The sequence below is a fragment of the Bos taurus genome, chromosome 5, assembly GCF_002263795.3.
Source record: "Bos taurus isolate L1 Dominette 01449 registration number 42190680 breed Hereford chromosome 5, ARS-UCD2.0, whole genome shotgun sequence".
Lineage (NCBI taxonomy): Eukaryota > Metazoa > Chordata > Mammalia > Artiodactyla > Bovidae > Bos > Bos taurus.
The window spans coordinates 119,962,999-119,981,817 of NC_037332.1; the positions used below are offsets into that span (position 1 = coordinate 119,962,999).

Here is an 18,819-nt window from a genome sequence, read left to right on the forward strand (position 1 = left end):
GGGGCACAGGGGTGGGCCCGGGGTCGGCCTGAGGGTCTGGGCTCCAGCAGTGACGCCCCCTCCCCCAGGCCTGCCGCTTCGGGCATGTACAGCACTTGGAGCACCTCCTGTTCTACGGAGCTGACATGGGGGCTCAGAACGCCTCTGGGAACACAGCCTTGCACATCTGTGCCCTCTACAACCAGGTCGGTCTGCACGTCTGCACATGTGTGCACACGGGTGGTGCTGTGCAGTGACTCTGTGTGTGTGCATGTCTGACCCTGTGATCACACCACAGTTGCGTGTTCTGCCTCCTGCACTGAGCTGGGTGGCCTTGCGGTCCATGTGTGCCTGTCGTTTCCCTGAACACGTGTCACGCGTGTGTGTTCTGAACAATCACGTGTGCACTGTGTGCATCTGGACCCTCTGAGCTAGCTAGGACCTGCACACTTACACCTGCCCTGCTCGTCCCCATGCTACACGTGTGTGTGCTGAACACGCAGCCGTGGGCCCTGTGTGTGCAGGTGCTGCCCCAGCTGTGACCCCTCCTCCCATCTTCCCGCAGGAGAGCTGTGCCCGTGTCCTGCTTTTCCGAGGAGCCAACAAGGATGTCCGCAATTACAATAGCCAGACAGCCTTCCAGGTAAGTGAATGTCTGCAGGAGTGTGGGGCTCCCTGGGGCGCGTCTCTCCATCTCTGTGTGGCTTGGTCTTTCTGGACCTTGGTCTATTCCCTGTAAAGCGTGAGAGAGCTTTGGGCCCAGGGTCATCCCAGGGTGAGGTGGAGGAAGGGTGTGAGCCAGGGCAGTGCCTCGCTCTTATGAAGGGTGCTCACTGAGGACGACTCCCTCGGCCCCCCTTCCAGGGAGAGGAGAGGAGGGTGACAGGGCTCTGGGGCCAGGGGAGAACAGGTGTGGGCTGTGACTGTCCATTCAGGGGCCTTCACAGGTCACGTGGGGAGACCAGGCCTGGCCCATGACTCTCCATTCAGGGGCCTTCACGGGTCACGTGGGGAGACCAGGCCTGGCTCGTGACTCTCCATTCAGGGGCCTTCACAGGTCACGTGGGGAGACCAGGCCTGGCTCGTGACTGTCCATTCAGGGGCCTTCACAGGTCATGTGGGGAGACCAGGCGTGTGGAGGGGCTGTTCCGAGAATGGGCAGGGTGGCCAGTGTATTCCAGCTTTAGCTCCAAGAGTCTTGTGTCCCAGGAGACCCCTCAGTCCCACACAGACTGGGGTGGTGGGTCAAACAGGGGCCAAGGTCTGAGCCTGCTTGGGCATTCAGGGAACCCCAAGGGCTGAGAGAAGGCAAGTCTGTGCTGCTAAGCCTCCCTCCATCTCCCTCCCACCCCCCAGGTGGCCATCATAGCAGGGAACTTTGAGCTCGCGGAGGTCATCAAGACCCACAAAGATTCGGATGTTGGTGAGTTCTGCCCACCAAGGGCCCTGCCGATGTGGATTTGTGGGGGTTGTCGGGGCCCAACAGGGCAAGAGTGAGTGGGGTTGTTACAAGGGAGCCCCTAACCCGGAGCCTTTTCCTCCAACTCTCCCAGTGCAACTGGGAGTGGTCCCAGTGGTCCCATTAGTGGGCCCCGCAGGGATAGGGAGTGCAGGTGACAGAGGGTCAGGTTAGGGTCACGGTTAGGTGAAGGCTGTGGATCTGTTAGTCAGGTCAGCCTTAAGGGTATGGTTGTGATTGTTCAGTTCAGCTCAGTCGCTCAGTCGTGTCCGACTCTTTGTGACCGCATGAATCGCAGCACGCCAGGCCTCCCTGTCCATCACCAACTCCCGGAGTTTACCCAAACTCATGTCCGTTGAGTTGGTGGTGCCATCCAACCATCTCATCCTCTGTCGTCCCCTTCCCCTCCTGCCCCCAGTCGTAATTGTTACCACTGTGGACTTAGGGATCAGCTTAGGTTGGAAGCAGGGTTGGAGTTAGGTCAGGGTGTTTTCCTGTGAGGTCGTGTGAAGGGCCAGCAGGAGACAAGTGGAAATGGAGCGCCACCGCAGACGCTCGGTGTTTCACTTCAGCTGGAAACAACGCACTTTAAGTGGCCCACGGCAAGCTTCATACACAACAAGGCCACCTGTATGCATGTGTGAAGAAATCAGAGCGCAGTGGTAGGCATGCGTGTGGGGAAGGCGGCAGCCGTCTTGGGACAAGGGGCTCTAAGCCCTCAGCAGCCAGTGCTTCGGGGGGCCCGGCACGCACCCGAGGGAGCCCAGGAGCTGCTGCCTAGTCTGAACCTCAGGCCTCAGGGGCCACCCTCTCCCAGGGCAGTGTTGCCTGTGGGGCTGGCTGGGAAGCTGTCCTGCAAATCCTGAGTCTCCCCTCCCCATGTGGAGTGGCTGGAGGTGGGCCTCTCCTCCTGAAAAGAGTATTTTCTGGCCAGCGGCTGCCCCTTACAGCCACCTGGCCACAGAGCGAGCCCTGTCTCTGCTCTCTCTGTCCTGGGTGGACAAGGCTTTCTGCCCACGGCTCTCCTGGGAGCGTAGACTCCCAGGCTTCCCTCTCTGCTGGGACTGCAGTATCTGGTGCCTCCAGTTTTACAAAGTTTAAAGTGGCAGTGGACAGCAGAGGGCTAAGGCTGGTCCCAGGGTCTGAGTCCTTGTTGCTTCTCATGTGAGGTTAGGGTAGGTTACGGTTAGGATAAGGTCAAGTCCACGATTAAGGAGTCTTCGTATATAGGCTCCCCTGAGCAGACCTGCCGGCAGTGAGGCTTGGTTGTGAGCCCCTCGTTTCCAGGCAGGGTCAGGGGTCTGTGACAGTGGGCAGACCCTGAACCCTCCAGCAGCAGCAGCTGATGCATGTTGAGCACGTGACTGAGCCAACGCAACGGTGCCGACTTGCGGTCCGGGTTCTGCTTGGGAGAGAACTGTGGTGAAGCCTGAGGTCTGAACTGGGGTGAGAGGCAGAGCAAGGCTCCAGTGATGGCCTGGCTGCGGCTGCTGCTTATTTTGGAGGAGGCCGTCAGCCTGGGACGAGCTTGGTTTCTGGACGTGTGGGGCTCGGTCTGCTGCTTGTGAGGTCACCTTGGGAAAGCAGCTTGGGACTTCTGTGCCTCAGTTTCCTTAGGTAAAATAAAGTCTTTTATGGTTCTTTACTCCTTCCCCCGCTGACCTTATGCAGTGTTCGATTCCACGGGTCTGGACTCTGGCAGGTAGCCTTGGTCCAGCTGGTGGGAGGGAGGGTGGGGGCTTCTCTGTGGTCCAGGCTGAGAGTCAGGAAGGCCTCAGCTGCCCCTCGTCTTTGGACAGAGATGCTGGGGGTCCTGTGGTCACCATTATCAGCTTCTGTCTGGCTGATCCAGGGTGCGCTCACCTGGCTGGGGTCAGGCATTTGTGGCTGAGCTGAGAGGTCACATCAGTTAGTCCCACAGTTGGCATCAGCTCTGCTGGCCACGCACCCCTACATGCTCAGATGTCACACATATACTCAGATGACACAGCCAGATGTGCCTGAGTCACAGGGGAGTATATTCTGAGCATTTATGACAACTCTCTCAACAAGCCCCCAGTGAGTGAGTGCTGTTAGTCCATTTTTACAGAGGAGGAAACCCCAGACACAGAGGGATTAATAGCAGAGCCTGTCTTCAGACTGGAGTGATCCAGAGATCCACTCTTGGTCCCCCCCTCCCCTCGGCACACGCTCCCTCTGGGAGTCAGAGGTCCTGTCTCGCCTCAGCTTGGGGACCCAGGTGGGACCTGCAACAGGAGGAGCAGCAGGGAGCCTCTGCCCAGCCAGCCTTCCTTTTCCTCCAGCATGAAGCCGCCTGGAGGGATCTTGCAGGCTGAGCCCTGTCGTCACCCTTCAGGGGACAGGTCACCTGGAAGCCTCTTGGCAGCCGCCCTGCCCTGACCCGCAGGAAGCAGGGACCCTGCCTGGGAGCAGCCGCCTCTGCTTCCTTCCCTGCTGCCTCGGGCTGCCTCTGGGTCCTCAGGCCCTCCTCCCAGCTCTGGTGTACACACTCTGAGGCACACTTCTCACTGACTTGTCCCAGAGTGCTTTTGAAGAGTGCCCTAGGAAAGTGCTTCTCACTTCGTAGTGTGCATTTGAGTCACCCAGGGATCTAGTTAAATGTAGATTCCGACTCAGAGGGTCTGGGTGGAGCCTGAGATTTCCTAAGGAGCTGGAGGTGAGGCTGCTGGTCTGCATGACCAGAGTCTAGACAGGGCTTGGCAAACTGCACCCAGGCCAAATCCAGCCTTCCGTCTGTTGTTTATTTTAATTGAGGCTTTAAAATCAAAGATTTAAATTTCAGTTAAAATCAAATTCATGTAACATAAAATTAACTATTTTAAATCGAATAATTTAGTGGTGTTTAAGACATTCACAACCAACTCTATTGAATTCCATAACATTTTCATCATCACAAATGGAAACTCTGTGTATATTAAGCAATTATTCCACATTCCCCCTCCCTCAGCCCCTGCCAACCATTAACGTACTTTCTGTTTGTATAGATTTGCCTGTTCTGGATATTTCATGTAAGTGGAATGACGCTTGGTGTTTGGCTTCCTTCAACAAACTGAAGCATGTTTTCCAACGTAATCCATATTGTAGGATGTATCACTACTTCGTTAGTTTTTATGGCTGAATGTTATTCCACTCTTTGTATCTGTGACCTGTTGTTTATCCGTTTATCCTTTGGTAGACATTGAGTGGTTTCCACCCTTTGGCTATTGTGAATATTGCTGTATGGACGTGTGTGAAATGTATTTGTTTGAATACTGCTTTCAGTTATTTTGGGTACATACTTAGAGTAGAATTGCTGTGTCATATGATGATTCTATGTTTAATTTTTTGAGGAACTGCGAAATTGTTTTTCACCATTTTACATTCCCACCAGAAATGCATGATGGTTCCAAATTGTTCAAATCCTCACCAATACTTGTTATTACCTTAAAAAAAAATTATAGCCATTCTAGTCCAAGTGAAGAGGTATCTCACTGAGGTTTTGATTTGCATTTTCTTAACAGCTATTGGTGCATCTTTTCATGTGCTTATTGGGTGTTTGTATATCTTCTTTGGAGAAATGTTAAGTTCTTTGATCATTTTTAAATTGCTCATAGAATACACTAGAAAGTGTTCCTTCCTCTTCTATTTTTTTTGGGAAGAATTTCAGAAGGATTTTGTTAATTCCTCTTTAAATGTTTGGTAGTATTCATTAGTGATGCCATCTGATGCTGGACTTTTCTTTGTTGGGAGATTTGTGATTACTGATCCAATCTCCTTGCTTTTTATAGGTCTGTTTAGATTTTCTATTTCTTCTTGAGTCAGTTTTGGTAATTTGCGTTTTCCTAAAAATGTGTCCACCTTATCTAGTTTATTTAATTTGTTGGCATACAATTATTCATAGTATTCTCTTATATTCCTTTTTAATTGTATAACATCAGGTAGTAACATATCAATTTTCATTTCTGTTTTCAGTTATTTGTATCCGCCTTCTCTAATTTTTTTCCCTAGCCTAGTTAAAGGTTTGTCAACTTTATTGATATTTTTGAAGAAACAAACTTTGGTGTCATTGATTCCCTCCGTATTTCTAATCTCTATTTGGTTCATCTCATGTAGTCTTTACTGTTTCCTTCCTTTGGGTTTGGTTTGCTTCTCTTTTTCTAGTTCCTTAAATAGGTTATTGATTTGAGACTCCCCCCCACTCCTTTTTTTTTTTTTGAGACTTCCCTTTTTAATGTAGGTGTTACAGCTATAAATTTCCCTTTTAGTACCGCTTTTGCTGCGTCTCATGAGTTTTGGTATGTTGTATTTTTGTTTTTATTTTCTCAAAGTGTTTTCAATTTTTCTTATGATTTCTATTTTGACATATTGGTTGTTTAAGAGTGTTGTTTAAGTTTTCACATATTTGGGAATTTTCCAGGTTTTTTTCCCCCTGCTATTTATTTTGAGCTTCATTCCATCCTCTCTGCAGAAGATACTTTGTATAATTTCAGTCTTTTTAAATTTATTGAGACTTTTTTGGTGACCTCACAAATGATCTATCCTGGAGAATGTTTCACGTGCCCTTGAGAATAATGTGTATTCTGCTTTTGTTTTGTGGAGTGTCCTGTATATATTTGTTAGGTCCAAGTGGTTCAAGTCTTCTGTGTTCTTACTGATCTTCTCTCTAGATGCTCTGTCCATTATTGAAAGCAGGGTGTTGAAGTCTTAAATATTATTGTAGAACTGTCTATTTCTCCAAATATATCAATGTTTGTTTCTATATATTTTGATGCTTTGTTGTTTGTTACATATATGCTAATAATTGTTAATCTAGTTGACAAATTGACACTTTTAGCAAATATAATGTCCTCTGTCTCCTTAATACTTTTTAAGTCTGTTTTGTCTGATATTAATGAAGGTACTTAGATCTCTTTTGGTTACTATTTACATGAAATATTTTCTTTTATCCTTTTATTTTAAGCCTACTTGTGTCTTTGGATCTAAAGTGACTCTTTTGTAAAAGCATATAGTTGGATCATGTTTTAATCACCATCTGCTATTTAAATAAAGTTTTATTGGAACTCAGCCACACCCATTTGCTCATATATATTATCTGAGGCTGTTTTCACACTGCAGTGGCTGGGCTGAGTCCTTGCAACAGAGACTGAACGGCTTGCAAAGCCTGAACTGTTTACTATCGGATTCTTTACAGATGTTTGCCAACCCCTGGTCTAGAATATCTCTTTTACAGTTTCTCTGGTGATAGTCAACTGCAAATAGCTCCATACAGTGGTCGGCTGGTGAGGTGTGTCACATGTGGCCGGTTTTTTGTCTCTCTGGAAGCCTGTGAGATGGGCAGTTCCAAGAGCAGATCTAAGGAGTCCCGAGACTCATCTGGCTGACAGGAAGGGCAGGCGTTTACCTCTGAAGCTAGAGTTAGAGGCAGCTTGGTATGTGACCCTGTCCTCTCCCACCCATCCCAGCTTCAGTCATGGGGTGATCACCTGACCTGTTCTGCCTGGGACTGAGGCAGCCCCAGGGACAGAGGATCTTACTTTTGAAATCTAGAGACACCAGGCAAAACTGGAGAAGCTGGTTCCCTAATCTGGCCGCCCGGAGTCTCACCTGTTCCCCTCCCCCCACCCCAGTGCCATTCAGGGAAACCCCCAGCTACGCGAAGCGGCGGCGGCTGGCGGGCCCCAGCGCCCTGGCCTCGCCTCGGCCCCTGCAGCGCTCAGCCAGTGACATCAACCTGAAGGGCGAGGTGCAGCCGGCAGCTTCTCCTGGGCCTTCACTGCGAAGCCTCCCCCACCAGCTGCTGCTCCAGCGACTGCAGGAGGAGAAAGACCGGGACCGGGATGGGGACCAGCAGAACGACAGCGGCCCTGCCACAGGCAGGGGCAGCCAGAGCAAGATCAGGTAGGAGGAGGTGGGCCTGAGCCAGGAAGGGTTGGCATGGGCGGGCGGGCGAGTGGCAGGGAGAGGCCCGCTCTCTGCAGAGGCCTGGCTCTGCAGGGATGAGCCAAGGTTTGGGTGGGGGCCTCCCAGGGTGGGGAAGGGAAAACGGTGAGGTCTCCTGGCCTGGGGCAGGCTCCCCGACACTGAGCTCTGTTTGCAGTCAGACTTGTGCTGAGGGCAGTGGGCAGCTGCGGGAGGGCGCTGGGAGGAGAGGGTCTTGTGGTTTAGAAAACTTCGTGCCAGGGAGGAGGACGAGGGCTGGGTGAGCTGTGCTAAGAGTTTAGGGACTGGTGCGTCCTCTCCCTGAGGGCTCCAGATGCATAGGTGGACCCCAACCCTGTTCCCAGAGGAGAGTCTTGGTGTTTCCCCAACCCCTCTGGCCTCCATGGTTCTCCTCTTTACCCTTCAGCACGAGTGCTGGGATCCTGAGAACCAAGGATTTGTCATTCCCAGAATTTACAGCAAAAAGCCTGGGCAGGAGCCCCACTAGACTCTTGGGCTGGAAGCCCAATGAGCCGAGCAGTGGGAGTGAAAGGTGGTTACTGGCTTTACAGACGGTCGGAGTCCAGTGCACTCCTTGCACCCACAGCCACTCTGTGCCTGGGTCTCTCATCAGTTAGGCGTGACCGATCCTACCCAAAACACTGCCTTTGGGAAGCCATCTGGAGCCTGGCAGTGAAGGCTCCCTACTTGGACCCCTGGCCACAGCACTAGCCAGCGCTGCCGATTAAGGCCTCTCGCCTCCCCACACCTTCAGGGCAGGAGTTGCAGTTGCCCCGGAGCCAGTCACATAGAAGGTGCTCTGGAGACATGCTGGCTCACCCAAGTAGCGCTTTGTTTCCACAGTGACAGCTGGGCTGAGCAGCGTAGTGCGTGTCATCTCACTTAACCTTGACCTTGTACGAGGCTGTGCTCCATTTTACAGATGAGGGTCCTCACACTCAGGTGGGGTAAATGACTTGGCCAAGGCCACAGAGCTAGGAAGCAGCTTAACTTGCCCCCAGGTAGACCTGATTCCCAGACTTGCTAAGTGTGAGCGTTCAGCAGAGGGCCTGGGGTGCAACAGGAGCTTATAAAAGCCATTTCTTCCTCTGCTGTTGCCCCTGCTCATACAGCCTTGACCTGTGGTGTCCTCTCTGTCTTTCTGTGTCCCTACCCAGACTGCAAGGCTATTTGTCCTGCCCCAAGTCACTTCAATTCTCCCCCCAAATTTTGCATAGCCCTGTAGCTAAAATAACAAACTCTGGGATGGTTCAGTTCTGCAGAGGCTGCTCCTGAGTTGGAGCTGTGGAAGCCCTGCTTTGATTTGGTTTTTGTATATTCACTCATCCTTTTAGCAAACACAAACTAAGCCTTGCTGGTGGGGCTCCAGCTCACTGCTCTGTGGGGAGAATAAAATTTTTATTACTCTTTCCAACAAACATTGAGTAGGTGCCTAGGCTGCCAACTGTGGTGGGGGCTGATAGCCGGGAGTTCTAAGAGTCTCAGGACACTGACAGCTGGGGCCCAGGGCTCAGAAGCAATTAAGTGGGGAGTGATCCAGGCAAGGGGGCCTCCCAGTGAGCGGCCAGGACTGGGCTGAGGAAGTTTGGTGCACTCTGGAGGGAGAGGGCCTCAGTGGGGGATCACCTTTGATTGCAGGAGAGGAAGTGTTTTGAGTTTGAGCTGCTGTCGGAGGGGGTGGCATAGAGGTGGGGGAGGTGGCGCCCCCTCTTGGCAAAGCCTGGCCTGCAATGTCAGAGTCCCCACCCGCATCACAGAGCAGGGCAGAGAAGGCTGTGTTGGAAGCTGAGCGGTAACTTCACAGTTGGCCACAGTTGGACAGACTAGCAGGAGTGGGATAGTTGAGGTGCTGGGAACGGCCAGGGCCGAGAAAAGAAGGCACCAGCTGTATTACTGAAGTGCAGCTAATTCTCGCCTCCGAGAGCCTGGCTGTTGGCGAAGACTGTGGACGTGGTCCGCCCAGGTGCTAGGGAGCCGGTGCAGGCCCCTGAGCAGGCGAAGGCTGAGGGCTGAGGCCTCGGGCTTGGTGCCCAGGCGGTCAGCGTGGAGAGGGCATGAGCATCCGAGGCGGATGTCCGGGAGGAGAGGACCCAGGTCCAGAGGGGGATTCGGGCGCCCAGCACTCGCGGCGGCCACGGTGTGAGGTGGCCGAGGCCCTGGCTGGAGGGGGGCGCGGACCCGCCGGGGGAGCCCCTCCTGGAGGCTAGGCGAACCCCGAACCGGTTCTGAGACGCTCTTCTCCAGTCCGAAGCCCCTTCGGACTTCCTCTCCTGGCCGGCCTCGCCTCCCGGTGTCCCCGCGCTCCTCCGTCGGACCGACCCCTCCCCAGCCTTCCCCTCCGCGCACCGTAGTCCTCCTCGGCCCGGTGGCCTCTCCCGCGTCCGGGCCGCGGCGACCGGGCCGCAGGGGGAAAGGAGGGAGCCCGGCCCGCCGCCCGCAGAGGGAGGAGCCGGGCCGCGGAGGAGGCGGGGCGCGCGGAGCGGCCGCGGCATGGAGCGAGCCCGGCGCGCCCGGGAGCGCAGCCCCGCGGCCCCGGAGCCCTGAGCGGGCGCGGCTCGTGCGCTGGCGGGAGCGGGCCGGGCGCGGCGGCGCGGCCCATGGAGCGGCCCCGGGCCGGGCCCCCGGCGGGCGGGCGGGCGGCGGCGGGCGGCGGGCGGCGGGCGCTGCGGCGGCGGCTGCGGTGAGGCCGGCGGCGGGGCCGGGCCGCGCGCCATGGAGGCCCCGGGCGCCGGCTTCGCGTGCCCGCTGCCCCCCGGCATCGCGTCCGTCACCTACGTGTTCGTCTACAGCCCGAGCGGGCCCGGCGGCCCCGGCGGCCCCGGCCCCGCGCCCGGCCCCGGCCCGGCGCCCCCCGCGCCCCCCGCGCCGCCGCCCCGGGGCCCGAAGCGGAAACTTTACAGCGCAGTCCCCGGCCGCAAGTTCATCGCCGTGAAGGCGCACAGCCCGCAGGGCGAGGGCGAGATCCCGCTGCACCGCGGCGAGGCCGTGAAGGGTGAGGGGGCGCGGGGGGCGGGGTCGCGGGGGGCGCGGCGCCGGGCCTCCTGGGGCCCGCGGGCGTTCGCGGCGGCGTGGAGGGGCTGTCACCAGGGGTGTCCCCGGGAGCTCTGGGCCGCCGCGGTCATTATGGGATGTCCGTGCCCCTGGGGATGCCTTGTGTCACCGTGGAGGGAGGGCTGCTCGTCTTCACGGGGCTCCTGTCATGCGGGTTTCTCTCCATCCTCTGTCATCTTGGGCTCCCCAAAATGTCACCACGGGGGCTCCTCTCCTCACGGGGGTGTTTCTGTGTCGTTCTGGGGGCTGCTGGTGGTGGGGTTCTCATGTTCGTAGGACCCTATCCGGTTACAGAGCTTCCTTGAATTATGGGGTTCCTGTGTCACTTCTGGGACTTTCTTCATTGGAAACGCTTGTGATATGTGGAATTCTCTGCCAGTTCTGTGGGTGTCTGTAATGAGGGGATCCTGTGCCATGACAAGCTCCTCCCATTATGGGGTCTCTGTTGTCACTGGGGTCCGCCCCTCATGAGTGCCCTCTGTCCAGGGAGCCTGAGGAAGAAGCGGTTGTGTTGGTCAGCTCCCCATGGTCCATCATGGGGCCCAATCTCCTGGCCACAGCACAGTGACCCTCAGCTCTTGGCAGTGACCCCTGGGATGGGAGAGTTGGTTCAAGAGCAGGGAGGAGAGCGGGCAGGAGAGGACTGTGGCCCCTGCCTCTGCCGCCTGTCCCCCCTCGAGTGTGTCCATCTGTGCATCTCTTTGTCCCCCACATGCCCATCCTGTGCCGTGCCCATCTGTTCTTTTCTCTCTTCCGTGTGGATCCCAAAATTTTCCCAGGGAAAAAGCCAGGAGGATGAAGGGAGGGAAGAGAAGAGAAGGAGAGAGACGGGAAGGTTGGGTGGTGATGGTGGAGATGGTGGTCGGGGGCGGGGGGCGGAGTGCGGCCAGGTGGGCTCTGGCTGCGCCCCTCTGCCCTGACAGCCTGTCTGGCTTCTGTCCCCCCAGTGCTCAGCATTGGGGAGGGCGGTTTTTGGGAGGGGACCGTGAAAGGCCGCACGGGCTGGTTCCCGGCTGACTGCGTGGAGGAGGTGCAGATGAGACAGTATGACGCCCGCCACGGTGAGTGACCCCCGCTTCCCTGGGCAGCTCCTGAGGGCACCTCCTCTTCCAGCTTCCCCTTGCTCTTGCTTGGAGGCAAACCCAGATTATATTCACAGAGAAAAGACTAGAACAAATTCAAACACACAGAAGTAGATGCAAACTCATGTACATGACAGACACGCCACATGCCCCACACTTACCAGCACACATGTGTACATCTGGACCCTGGACCGCTGTGGAGACACTTGTGACATGCCCACAGGATGGACTCGTGTGAGTGTGCACCAGTCTGGGATCCCCCATGTGGCTCTCGTGACCACAGTCCTTCCCAGACAAGGTTCTCCCATCAATGCTGGGTACTTGGAGTGTGTGACTGCTGTGTGGCTGGCAAGCAAGTAAAGAGGTCAGTGTGAGAAAAGAGGCGTCATTCCAAAGTGGACAGATTGTCCAAGTGGGCAGCGCAGGGAGGCCTGGGCCAGCCAAGAGGAAACGAGGCCAGCTGGGCCCAGAGGGGCTGTCATGGGTACCCTGGGGCCAGGATGGTCTAAAGGCAGCAGGTGGGGGACGACTGCATCCTTAGCCGGCAGGGAGGAAGTGGGGGCAAAGGCCGTGGCTCCTGGGGCTGGTCAGCAGCCTCCGTGTCACCCTGGGGCCGGTCACCTGCACCTCCAGGAAGGAGCCCTCTGGGTGCTGGGATCTGAGGCGGTCCTGCCAGTAGAAAGGAGAGACTGGTCCTTTCAAACCCCAGCCAGAGCTGACTTCAAGCCCTGGAGGCCTCTCGACCCACAGTGGGACAGGGGAGCCCCCTCCTGAGTGGTGGCTCGTGGTGGTCACTAATGGTGTGTCTGGACCCGGGGTGCACACACCTGTCTTTCTGCACATGAGGGGCTCAGACCCAGTGTTGCCGTGCTTCCTTATCCTGGGTTGAGAATTTCCCCAGGGCAGCCCACCCCGTGTGGCCTGGGCCCCTGCCCTGGGTAGAACGTGGCCGCTGATCCCTTCCTGGGCAGGATTCTTTACTCTTATCCTTGGCTGTTCACCACCTTGCTCTGATGGCTCTCCTTGTGGCTAGGAGCCTGGAAGGGACATGACCCCCTCTGGTCTGCCCAGGGTGGGCAGGTGGGGTGGTATGTTGAGGTGGAAAATGATTTCAGCGGTTTGGGCGCTGGTGCCAACTGTGGATAGGAGAGGCGGGAGGAAGCCTCCAGACCTGCCTAGGGTGGAGCCGTCTGCTGCCCCGTAGTGTGGGGAATAAAGGTTGTGGTTTGAGAGCTGTGTGGGTCCAGGGGCAGCTGGAGCTGAGTCTGAAGCTGGGGAGGAAGGGAGAGAGGTCTGGACTGGACTCAGAATTTGAGAACAGCTAATGTTTCTTGGGTGGTTGGCATGTGCTGGATGCTGTGCTGGGAGCTGGGATCACAGGGGCTGGCTCTGTGCCGAACGAGGAGCAGGTGTGCGCCGTGCTCCAGCAGGCACGTTGTGGTGTGACTGTGATGGCATGAGCCCAGGGAGGCTCCCTGAGTTGGTTGAAGGAGTCAGAGAGGGCTTTTAAGCAGAGGGGTTGTTTGAACTGAGCCTTGAAGGGTGGCTGGGGCCTGCCAGGGGGTCAGCTGACGGGGTGAGGCAGAGCCTGTTGGCCAGAGTGTGGCATGGCCTGCTGCATCTGCACGTGCTGGCACCCGGCGTGCTCCGAGCAGTGTCGGGATGCCTGGCTTGGTTTTTCCCTCTTTCACATCTAAGAATTCATTGGTTCATCCCAGCAGGCCTGGGAGGTGGGGACAGTTGTTGTTAGTCCATCTCTAGGAGGATGGGTTCCACAGTCCAAGGAGCAGAGTCCTTGTTGCAGTGTAGGCGGTGGGCTGCAGGGTCTGTGCTGTCACCGCCACACTTCACGGGCTCTGGTGTGAGTGAACCTGAATGGGGCAGGGGCTGGGCTGGAGGCAGGGGTCCTGGGACCAGGGGCGTTAGTTCATGGCGGTATCATAGGAGGCGGAGTCTGGGGGAGGGGGTTGCTGTCCTGATTGTGCTGTTCATTTAGGATTAGGGTGACGGTCCAGGCAGGACAAAGTGAGGAGATGGAGCAGGGGCGGGGGGCAGGGCTGGGCCAGGGTCGTGGAGTGGGAGAGGACACAGAATACCCTGCTGAGGGGGCTGTAGGCTTCTGGGCAATGGTGGGGCCCTGGACGAGGGCTGGGGCTTTGGTCTGTGCAATCAGAAGGTGTCAGAAGGTACTGGGTAGGTGGGAGCGTTTCATAGGTTGGCAGGGAGACAGGCCTGCCAGGCTGCCTGCTGGTGGGTGGGAATCACCTCTGTCCTCACCTGCAGGCCTGGCCCAGCTGCTCTGGACAGAGCCTCTGGTCTGGGACCCAAGGGCTGAGTTCTGCCAGAGGTGAGAGGGCGGCCCAGGAACACAAACCTGCTTCCAACAGGCCCAGATCCAAAGAAGGATCTGTTTCTGAGACTGGAGCAGGGACTTCGAGGCCAAGGAGGGGACATTGCCAACATGTGTGGGCCAGGCGACACCCGTGCTGCAGAGCGCGGCTCCCATGGTGCCCGTCTGGGTGCAGGGAGCAGGTGCAGCAGGGAGGGTGAGCCGGTGGGGGCGGGGCGGGCGGCCTGGGAGTTCTGGCGGCAGGTGTGGGGCCCCGGGCCGTGGCTCTGCCGCTCCTCCCTCCCCCTTCTTCCAGTACTCGGGCGACCATGTGTGTGTTTGCATTTTAGCTGGCTTTTACGTGTCTGATTAATAAAACTGGAAAATGAATTTGCGTTATGTAATAAATACACTGTGTTTGGTCGATAAATATAAAAACAGGAGGCCAGTGATCTGCAGAAGCTCTTTTTTTTGGGGGTGGGGGCGGTCCTTCTGCAGGCAGGCACTGTGAACATTTCCAGAGTTGGGTCCGTGTGGAGAACGGTGCAGTGGAGGGGAGAGCGGTCTGGGCCCCGCCCCCAGGGCTGGGCGAGGCTTGGCTTTGGGGACTGCAGGGTGGTGGGAGCAGGTGTGCTGCAGAGGGGAGAGAGACTCCAGTACTTGGGAGGGAGCCAGTGAGGTAAAACTACAGGCTGTCAGAACCGAGGGGGCCTCCAAGGTGAACTGTCCTGCTCTGTAAGGAGAGGGCCAAGAGGGACTGTCGACGTGCAGAGAATCACACAAGTTAGCGGTAGGGTGCTGAAATCCAGACCAGTGCTTTTCCCGACATCTGTGCGTTCTGAAATCCAGACCAGTGCTTTTCCCGACATCTGTGCGTTCTGAAATCCAGACCAGTGCTTTTCCCGATATCTGTCTTCTGACGATAACACGAGCGCTTCTTCCTGTCTTGCCGCTGCTCCTTCTGTCCTTTGACTCACCACCCATCCTGCCCTCCGCCTGCTCTCCAGCAACCCCCCAGCAAGCCCCCACCCACGCTCTCCCTCCATCCACTTATGTATGTGTTTACTGTTTGACTTGGCCTGTCTGTCCCTTGTGCCATCCAGCCATCCCCCAGCCAGCCAGTCAGCTGTCTACCGCTTTGCCCTCCCAGTTAGCACTCGGAACGCCTGGTATGGATCACAGAAATAAACACGGCACAGCTCCTGCCTGCAGGGAGCTCACCGTCAGTGGAGGAGACCAGCCGTCAGAACCGTGGTTCCCTCTTGGCTCTCCTTCCCCGCTGCTGTCTCTTACTCCTCTGCCCCAGCTGCCTAGGCTGCTCACTGTTCCTTGAAAACCCCGAGCTGGCACCTGGCATGTGACTCTGCCCTGAACACCCCCACCCCCGGAAGGCCCTTTACCCACATAAAGAGATGCTCCCTTATGCCCTCTTTCCTTTGTTCAACTCTCCCTTCACGGTGAGGCCTTCATGTGACCACCTAGAGCTGCCGTGTCCCCATCTGCTTACTTTTTCTTACTGCTTGCCAGCATTCGACGTGTTCTGTGTATGCCTGGTTCTTGACTCCTCTGTCTCTTCAGCTGTACGGTTTAGACTGTACACTGCGCAGCGTAGAGGCTTCTTTCTGTTCTCTGCTGTATTCGCAGAGCCTGGTGCGTAGTAGGAGCTCAGTACATACTTCTTTAACGAATAAGTTAATCTTGCGAAATGTTAAGCTGGTAGAGAAGGAGGGAGGAGCTGAGGGATGAAATCTGAGGTGGTGGTGGAGCTGCAGAGCTGGAACAGAGGTCCTGGGAAGCCGGAGGCAGGAGTGGGTGCAAGGGTACTGGAGAGCCCAGCGCACAGGCCGCGGGAGAAGTCCGTCTGGAGCAGGGCGGTTATGGCTAGAGCTGTGGCCTGGGACCTGCTGGCTTGCAGGACGTCAGCAAGGCCGAGCTGGGGTAGCAGGCAGCTGGCCAGCTCTGCAGGGAGAGCACGATGGGTAACGCTCTGTGGGAGGCAGTGAGAGCAGGCAGGGGGACCCGCCCCCCAAACCTGAAGCCCTCCCTGCCCGCTCAGAGAAACGATCTGGAGCAAAAGCCCGTGAGGGCGAGCATCCCTGTGGTGAGGGACACGCTGGCCACACAAGGCTGCCTCCATGCCAGAGCTTGAGAGTATGTAGCGTGACGCCTGCACTTGCACACACAGACACGCACATGTACAGCCACGTGTGTGAGCACAACAGCTGCACGTGATTGCAGGTCACCCAGACACATGCCTGTTTGAACACAGCGCTTGCACACGGCTCCAGGCCATACACGTGTGTGTGCTCACCTTCTCTGCCCTGAGTTTCGGGGCTTGTTGGCTCTCCCTGTGGTTGCCCTGGCCTTGTTTGGTCTGCTCTGTGCAGCTGCTCAGGAGAAGGGTGAGCCACAGCCCCTGCCCATTCTGGACCCTGGACCCTTTCCTACATGGTCCCCTCAGCCTTCTCACCTTAGGACTGCTGGGCCCAGTACCCCAGGCTTTGGACCCCTATTTCCATGTGGGCACAGCCAGGCCAGGGGCATGTGTGTGGGCAGAGGCTGGCGGCCCACACAGGTGAGGGGGGTTCAGGCCAGTTGGAGGGTGAGACCCTCCGTCAGCTCCTCAACCTCCCTTCAGAAACCCGTGAGGACCGGACAAAGCGACTTTTCCGCCACTACACGGTGGGCTCCTACGACAGCCTCTCTGCACACAGGTACAGAAGGGGCAGGTGGGCCGGTGGGCAAGGGGGTCAGATGGGGGAGGCCCGGGGGGAAGCAGTCAGCGGGGCGGGGTGGTGCCCAACCCGCACGTCTGCTGCCTCCCCGGCCAGTCCAGGGACGACTCCTAGGGCGGGCGCTGCCCATGGACCCTGTCTGGGGCATGTGGGGGGTCAGCCTGATCCGGGTGCTTCAGCAGGGTTCTTCTCACCTCTCCATTTTCCTTCATCAGTGACTATGTCATTGACGACAAGGTGGCTGTCCTGCAGAAACGGGACCACGAAGGCTTTGGTTTTGTGCTCCGGGGGGCCAAAGGTAATGACCAGGGGGGTGTCCCACTGGCGATGCTCGCCTCCTGCCTGGCCTCTGCCCCCTTTCTCCCCCACTGCCCGCTCCCTTCCTGTCTCCCCGCCGTGACTGTCTATTCTGGGTTTGGGATGTTGGTAGGAGGCAGCAGTTGTGTTCCCTCCCTGATTGTCGGGGCCTCTGCTGAGGGTGTCTAATGGAGTAGGGGCCTTTCTGGTGGGATGTGGGGTGGGCCTCTCAGAGGCGTGCGTCCCGGATTGCTGGGCCGGCTCTTCTTGCCCTGGGCAGCCCTGTGTGCGGCCTTCCGGCCCAGGCCGGGCACGGGAGGACCGCCCTGGCGGCGCCCCAGTTGATCGCCCCCACCCCGCCCCACAGCAGAGACTCCCATCGAGGAGTTCACGCCCACGCCGGCCTTCCCTGCGCTCCAATACCTCGAGTCGGTGGATGTGGAGGGCGTGGCCTGGAGGGCAGGGCTGCGCACGGGAGACTTCCTCATCGAGGTGAGGCTGGGCCTTCCGCGCGCGCCCGTGGGTACTGGCCTCCACGCCCGGGAGGCCTCACTGGACCCCACCCCGGCCCTGGCCGTCGCAGGTGAACGGCGTGAACGTGGTGAAAGTCGGACACAAGCAGGTCGTGGCTCTGATCCGCCAGGGCGGGAACCGCCTCGTCATGAAGGTGGTGTCAGTGACCAGGAAGCCCGAAGAGGATGGGGCTCGACGCAGAGGTGAGTGTTGGGTTCCCCTTCTGTCCCCTGACCTTAGACCTTTGACCCCGGGCCCACGCTCCTCTCCTCGCTGCAGCCTAGACTGCTGACCTCGGGGGCCTGAACCTAGGCGAACACCCACGTGCGTGGCCTGGGCACCCATCCCTGACGTCAGCCAGCCAGCCCTTCCCCAGCTTCTGACCCCTGACTCCAGGTTGCCCTCCTAAGATTCCTGCCCCGTCCTTCCCGGTGCCCCCCAGCCCCTGGCATGGAAGAGCCCTCCTTCCCAACGCTGCCAGCAGCTGCCTGGAGGCCGGGGTTGCCATGGCAACTGTGAGGTTGACGCTGCCGCCGCCGCCGCCGCTTATTGTCGGAGGGAAGGGGGAGGCGGCACCTGCGGGAACAGGAAAAGCGTCTTCTCCCCGCGCCGGCGCCGCCCGGGCTGTGTCGCTCGCCGCCCCTGCCCAGGCCCCGGCCTGGCTGCCCACACCCCGGCCCCCAGCGGGGCAGTGGCCTCCGGGGCCTGGGGGAGCCCTGGAGCGGCAGGAGCCCGGCTCGCGGGAGACCCCTCCCAGCCCCCACCCCATGGCTCTGGGGTCCCCTGCTCAGCCCTGGAAACTGCAGCCTGGGTCCCGGGCCGGGGCCCGCTGGCCTGTGAGCTCCCTGGGGCCCTGACCGCCTCCTGAGGCCCCAGTGGCCCTGGCCCAGCCTGACCTTCAGCCCCGCCGAGCTCCCAGCACCATGAAGAAGTTTGCATCCAGCCGCAGCCTCAACAAGATCCTGGCTCAGTGTGACTCGTCCTCCCGGGAGTACGAGGAGGTCCAGGCGGTGGGGCACAGGTGGCACCTGCGCCTGGCCACGCCACGCTGCCTGCTGCTGGGCAGGAGGTCCAAGGCCCCCCTCTTCTTTGCAGCCCCGCCACCCCCTAAGAGAGCCCCCAGCACGACGCTGACCCTGCGCTCCAAGTCCATGACAGCAGAGCTTGAGGAGCTTGGTGAGCAGCGGGGCAGGTGGGGGCAGACAGCCCGGGTGGGGGGCCGGGTGGGGGAGCCGGCCAAACTCAGGCAGAGACAGAAGGGAGGACGAATGGACAGACGGATGTATGGATAGGTCAGAGGTAGATGCGTGGGTGCTGGAGCGGTCGGGGAATTGGGCTGAAGAGGGAGGAGGTATGGGGCGGGGGGCAGGGCTGGGGACGGACAGTGGGGTGCCTGGGTCTGGGGGACAGGAGCAGGGCCTGGCCGCCAGGGTG

The 18,819-nt window shown here is 58.0% G+C and overlaps 1 protein-coding gene and 1 long non-coding RNA gene across 6 annotated transcripts in view; one reads left to right on the top strand and one right to left on the bottom strand.

Annotated features, from left to right (window-relative positions):
• SHANK3 (SH3 and multiple ankyrin repeat domains 3) overlaps positions 1-18,819 on the top strand; it is a 50,782-nt gene that overhangs the window by 5,502 nt on the left and 26,461 nt on the right. For all 5 annotated transcript variants that reach the window (XM_024992891.2, XM_059886312.1, XM_059886314.1 and 2 more), the window contains 11 exons: positions 69-185; positions 545-622; positions 1,336-1,402; positions 7,066-7,336; positions 10,168-10,370; positions 11,377-11,490; positions 16,479-16,554; positions 16,791-16,873; positions 17,240-17,364; positions 17,456-17,588; positions 18,481-18,561. In XM_024992891.2, the coding sequence (XP_024848659.2) occupies positions 69-185; positions 545-622; positions 1,336-1,402; positions 7,066-7,336; positions 10,168-10,370; positions 11,377-11,490; positions 16,479-16,554; positions 16,791-16,873; positions 17,240-17,364; positions 17,456-17,588; positions 18,481-18,561 (1,348 nt within the window). The remainder of the gene's footprint in view (positions 1-68; positions 186-544; positions 623-1,335; positions 1,403-7,065; positions 7,337-10,167; positions 10,371-11,376; positions 11,491-16,478; positions 16,555-16,790; positions 16,874-17,239; positions 17,365-17,455; positions 17,589-18,480; positions 18,562-18,819) is intronic.
• Positions 14,290-16,859, bottom strand: LOC112446798 (uncharacterized). The gene is made up of 2 exons (XR_003034921.2): positions 16,770-16,859; positions 14,290-15,799 (listed from the first exon to the last, which is right to left on the bottom strand). It is a non-coding gene; the product is annotated as an uncharacterized lncRNA (long non-coding RNA).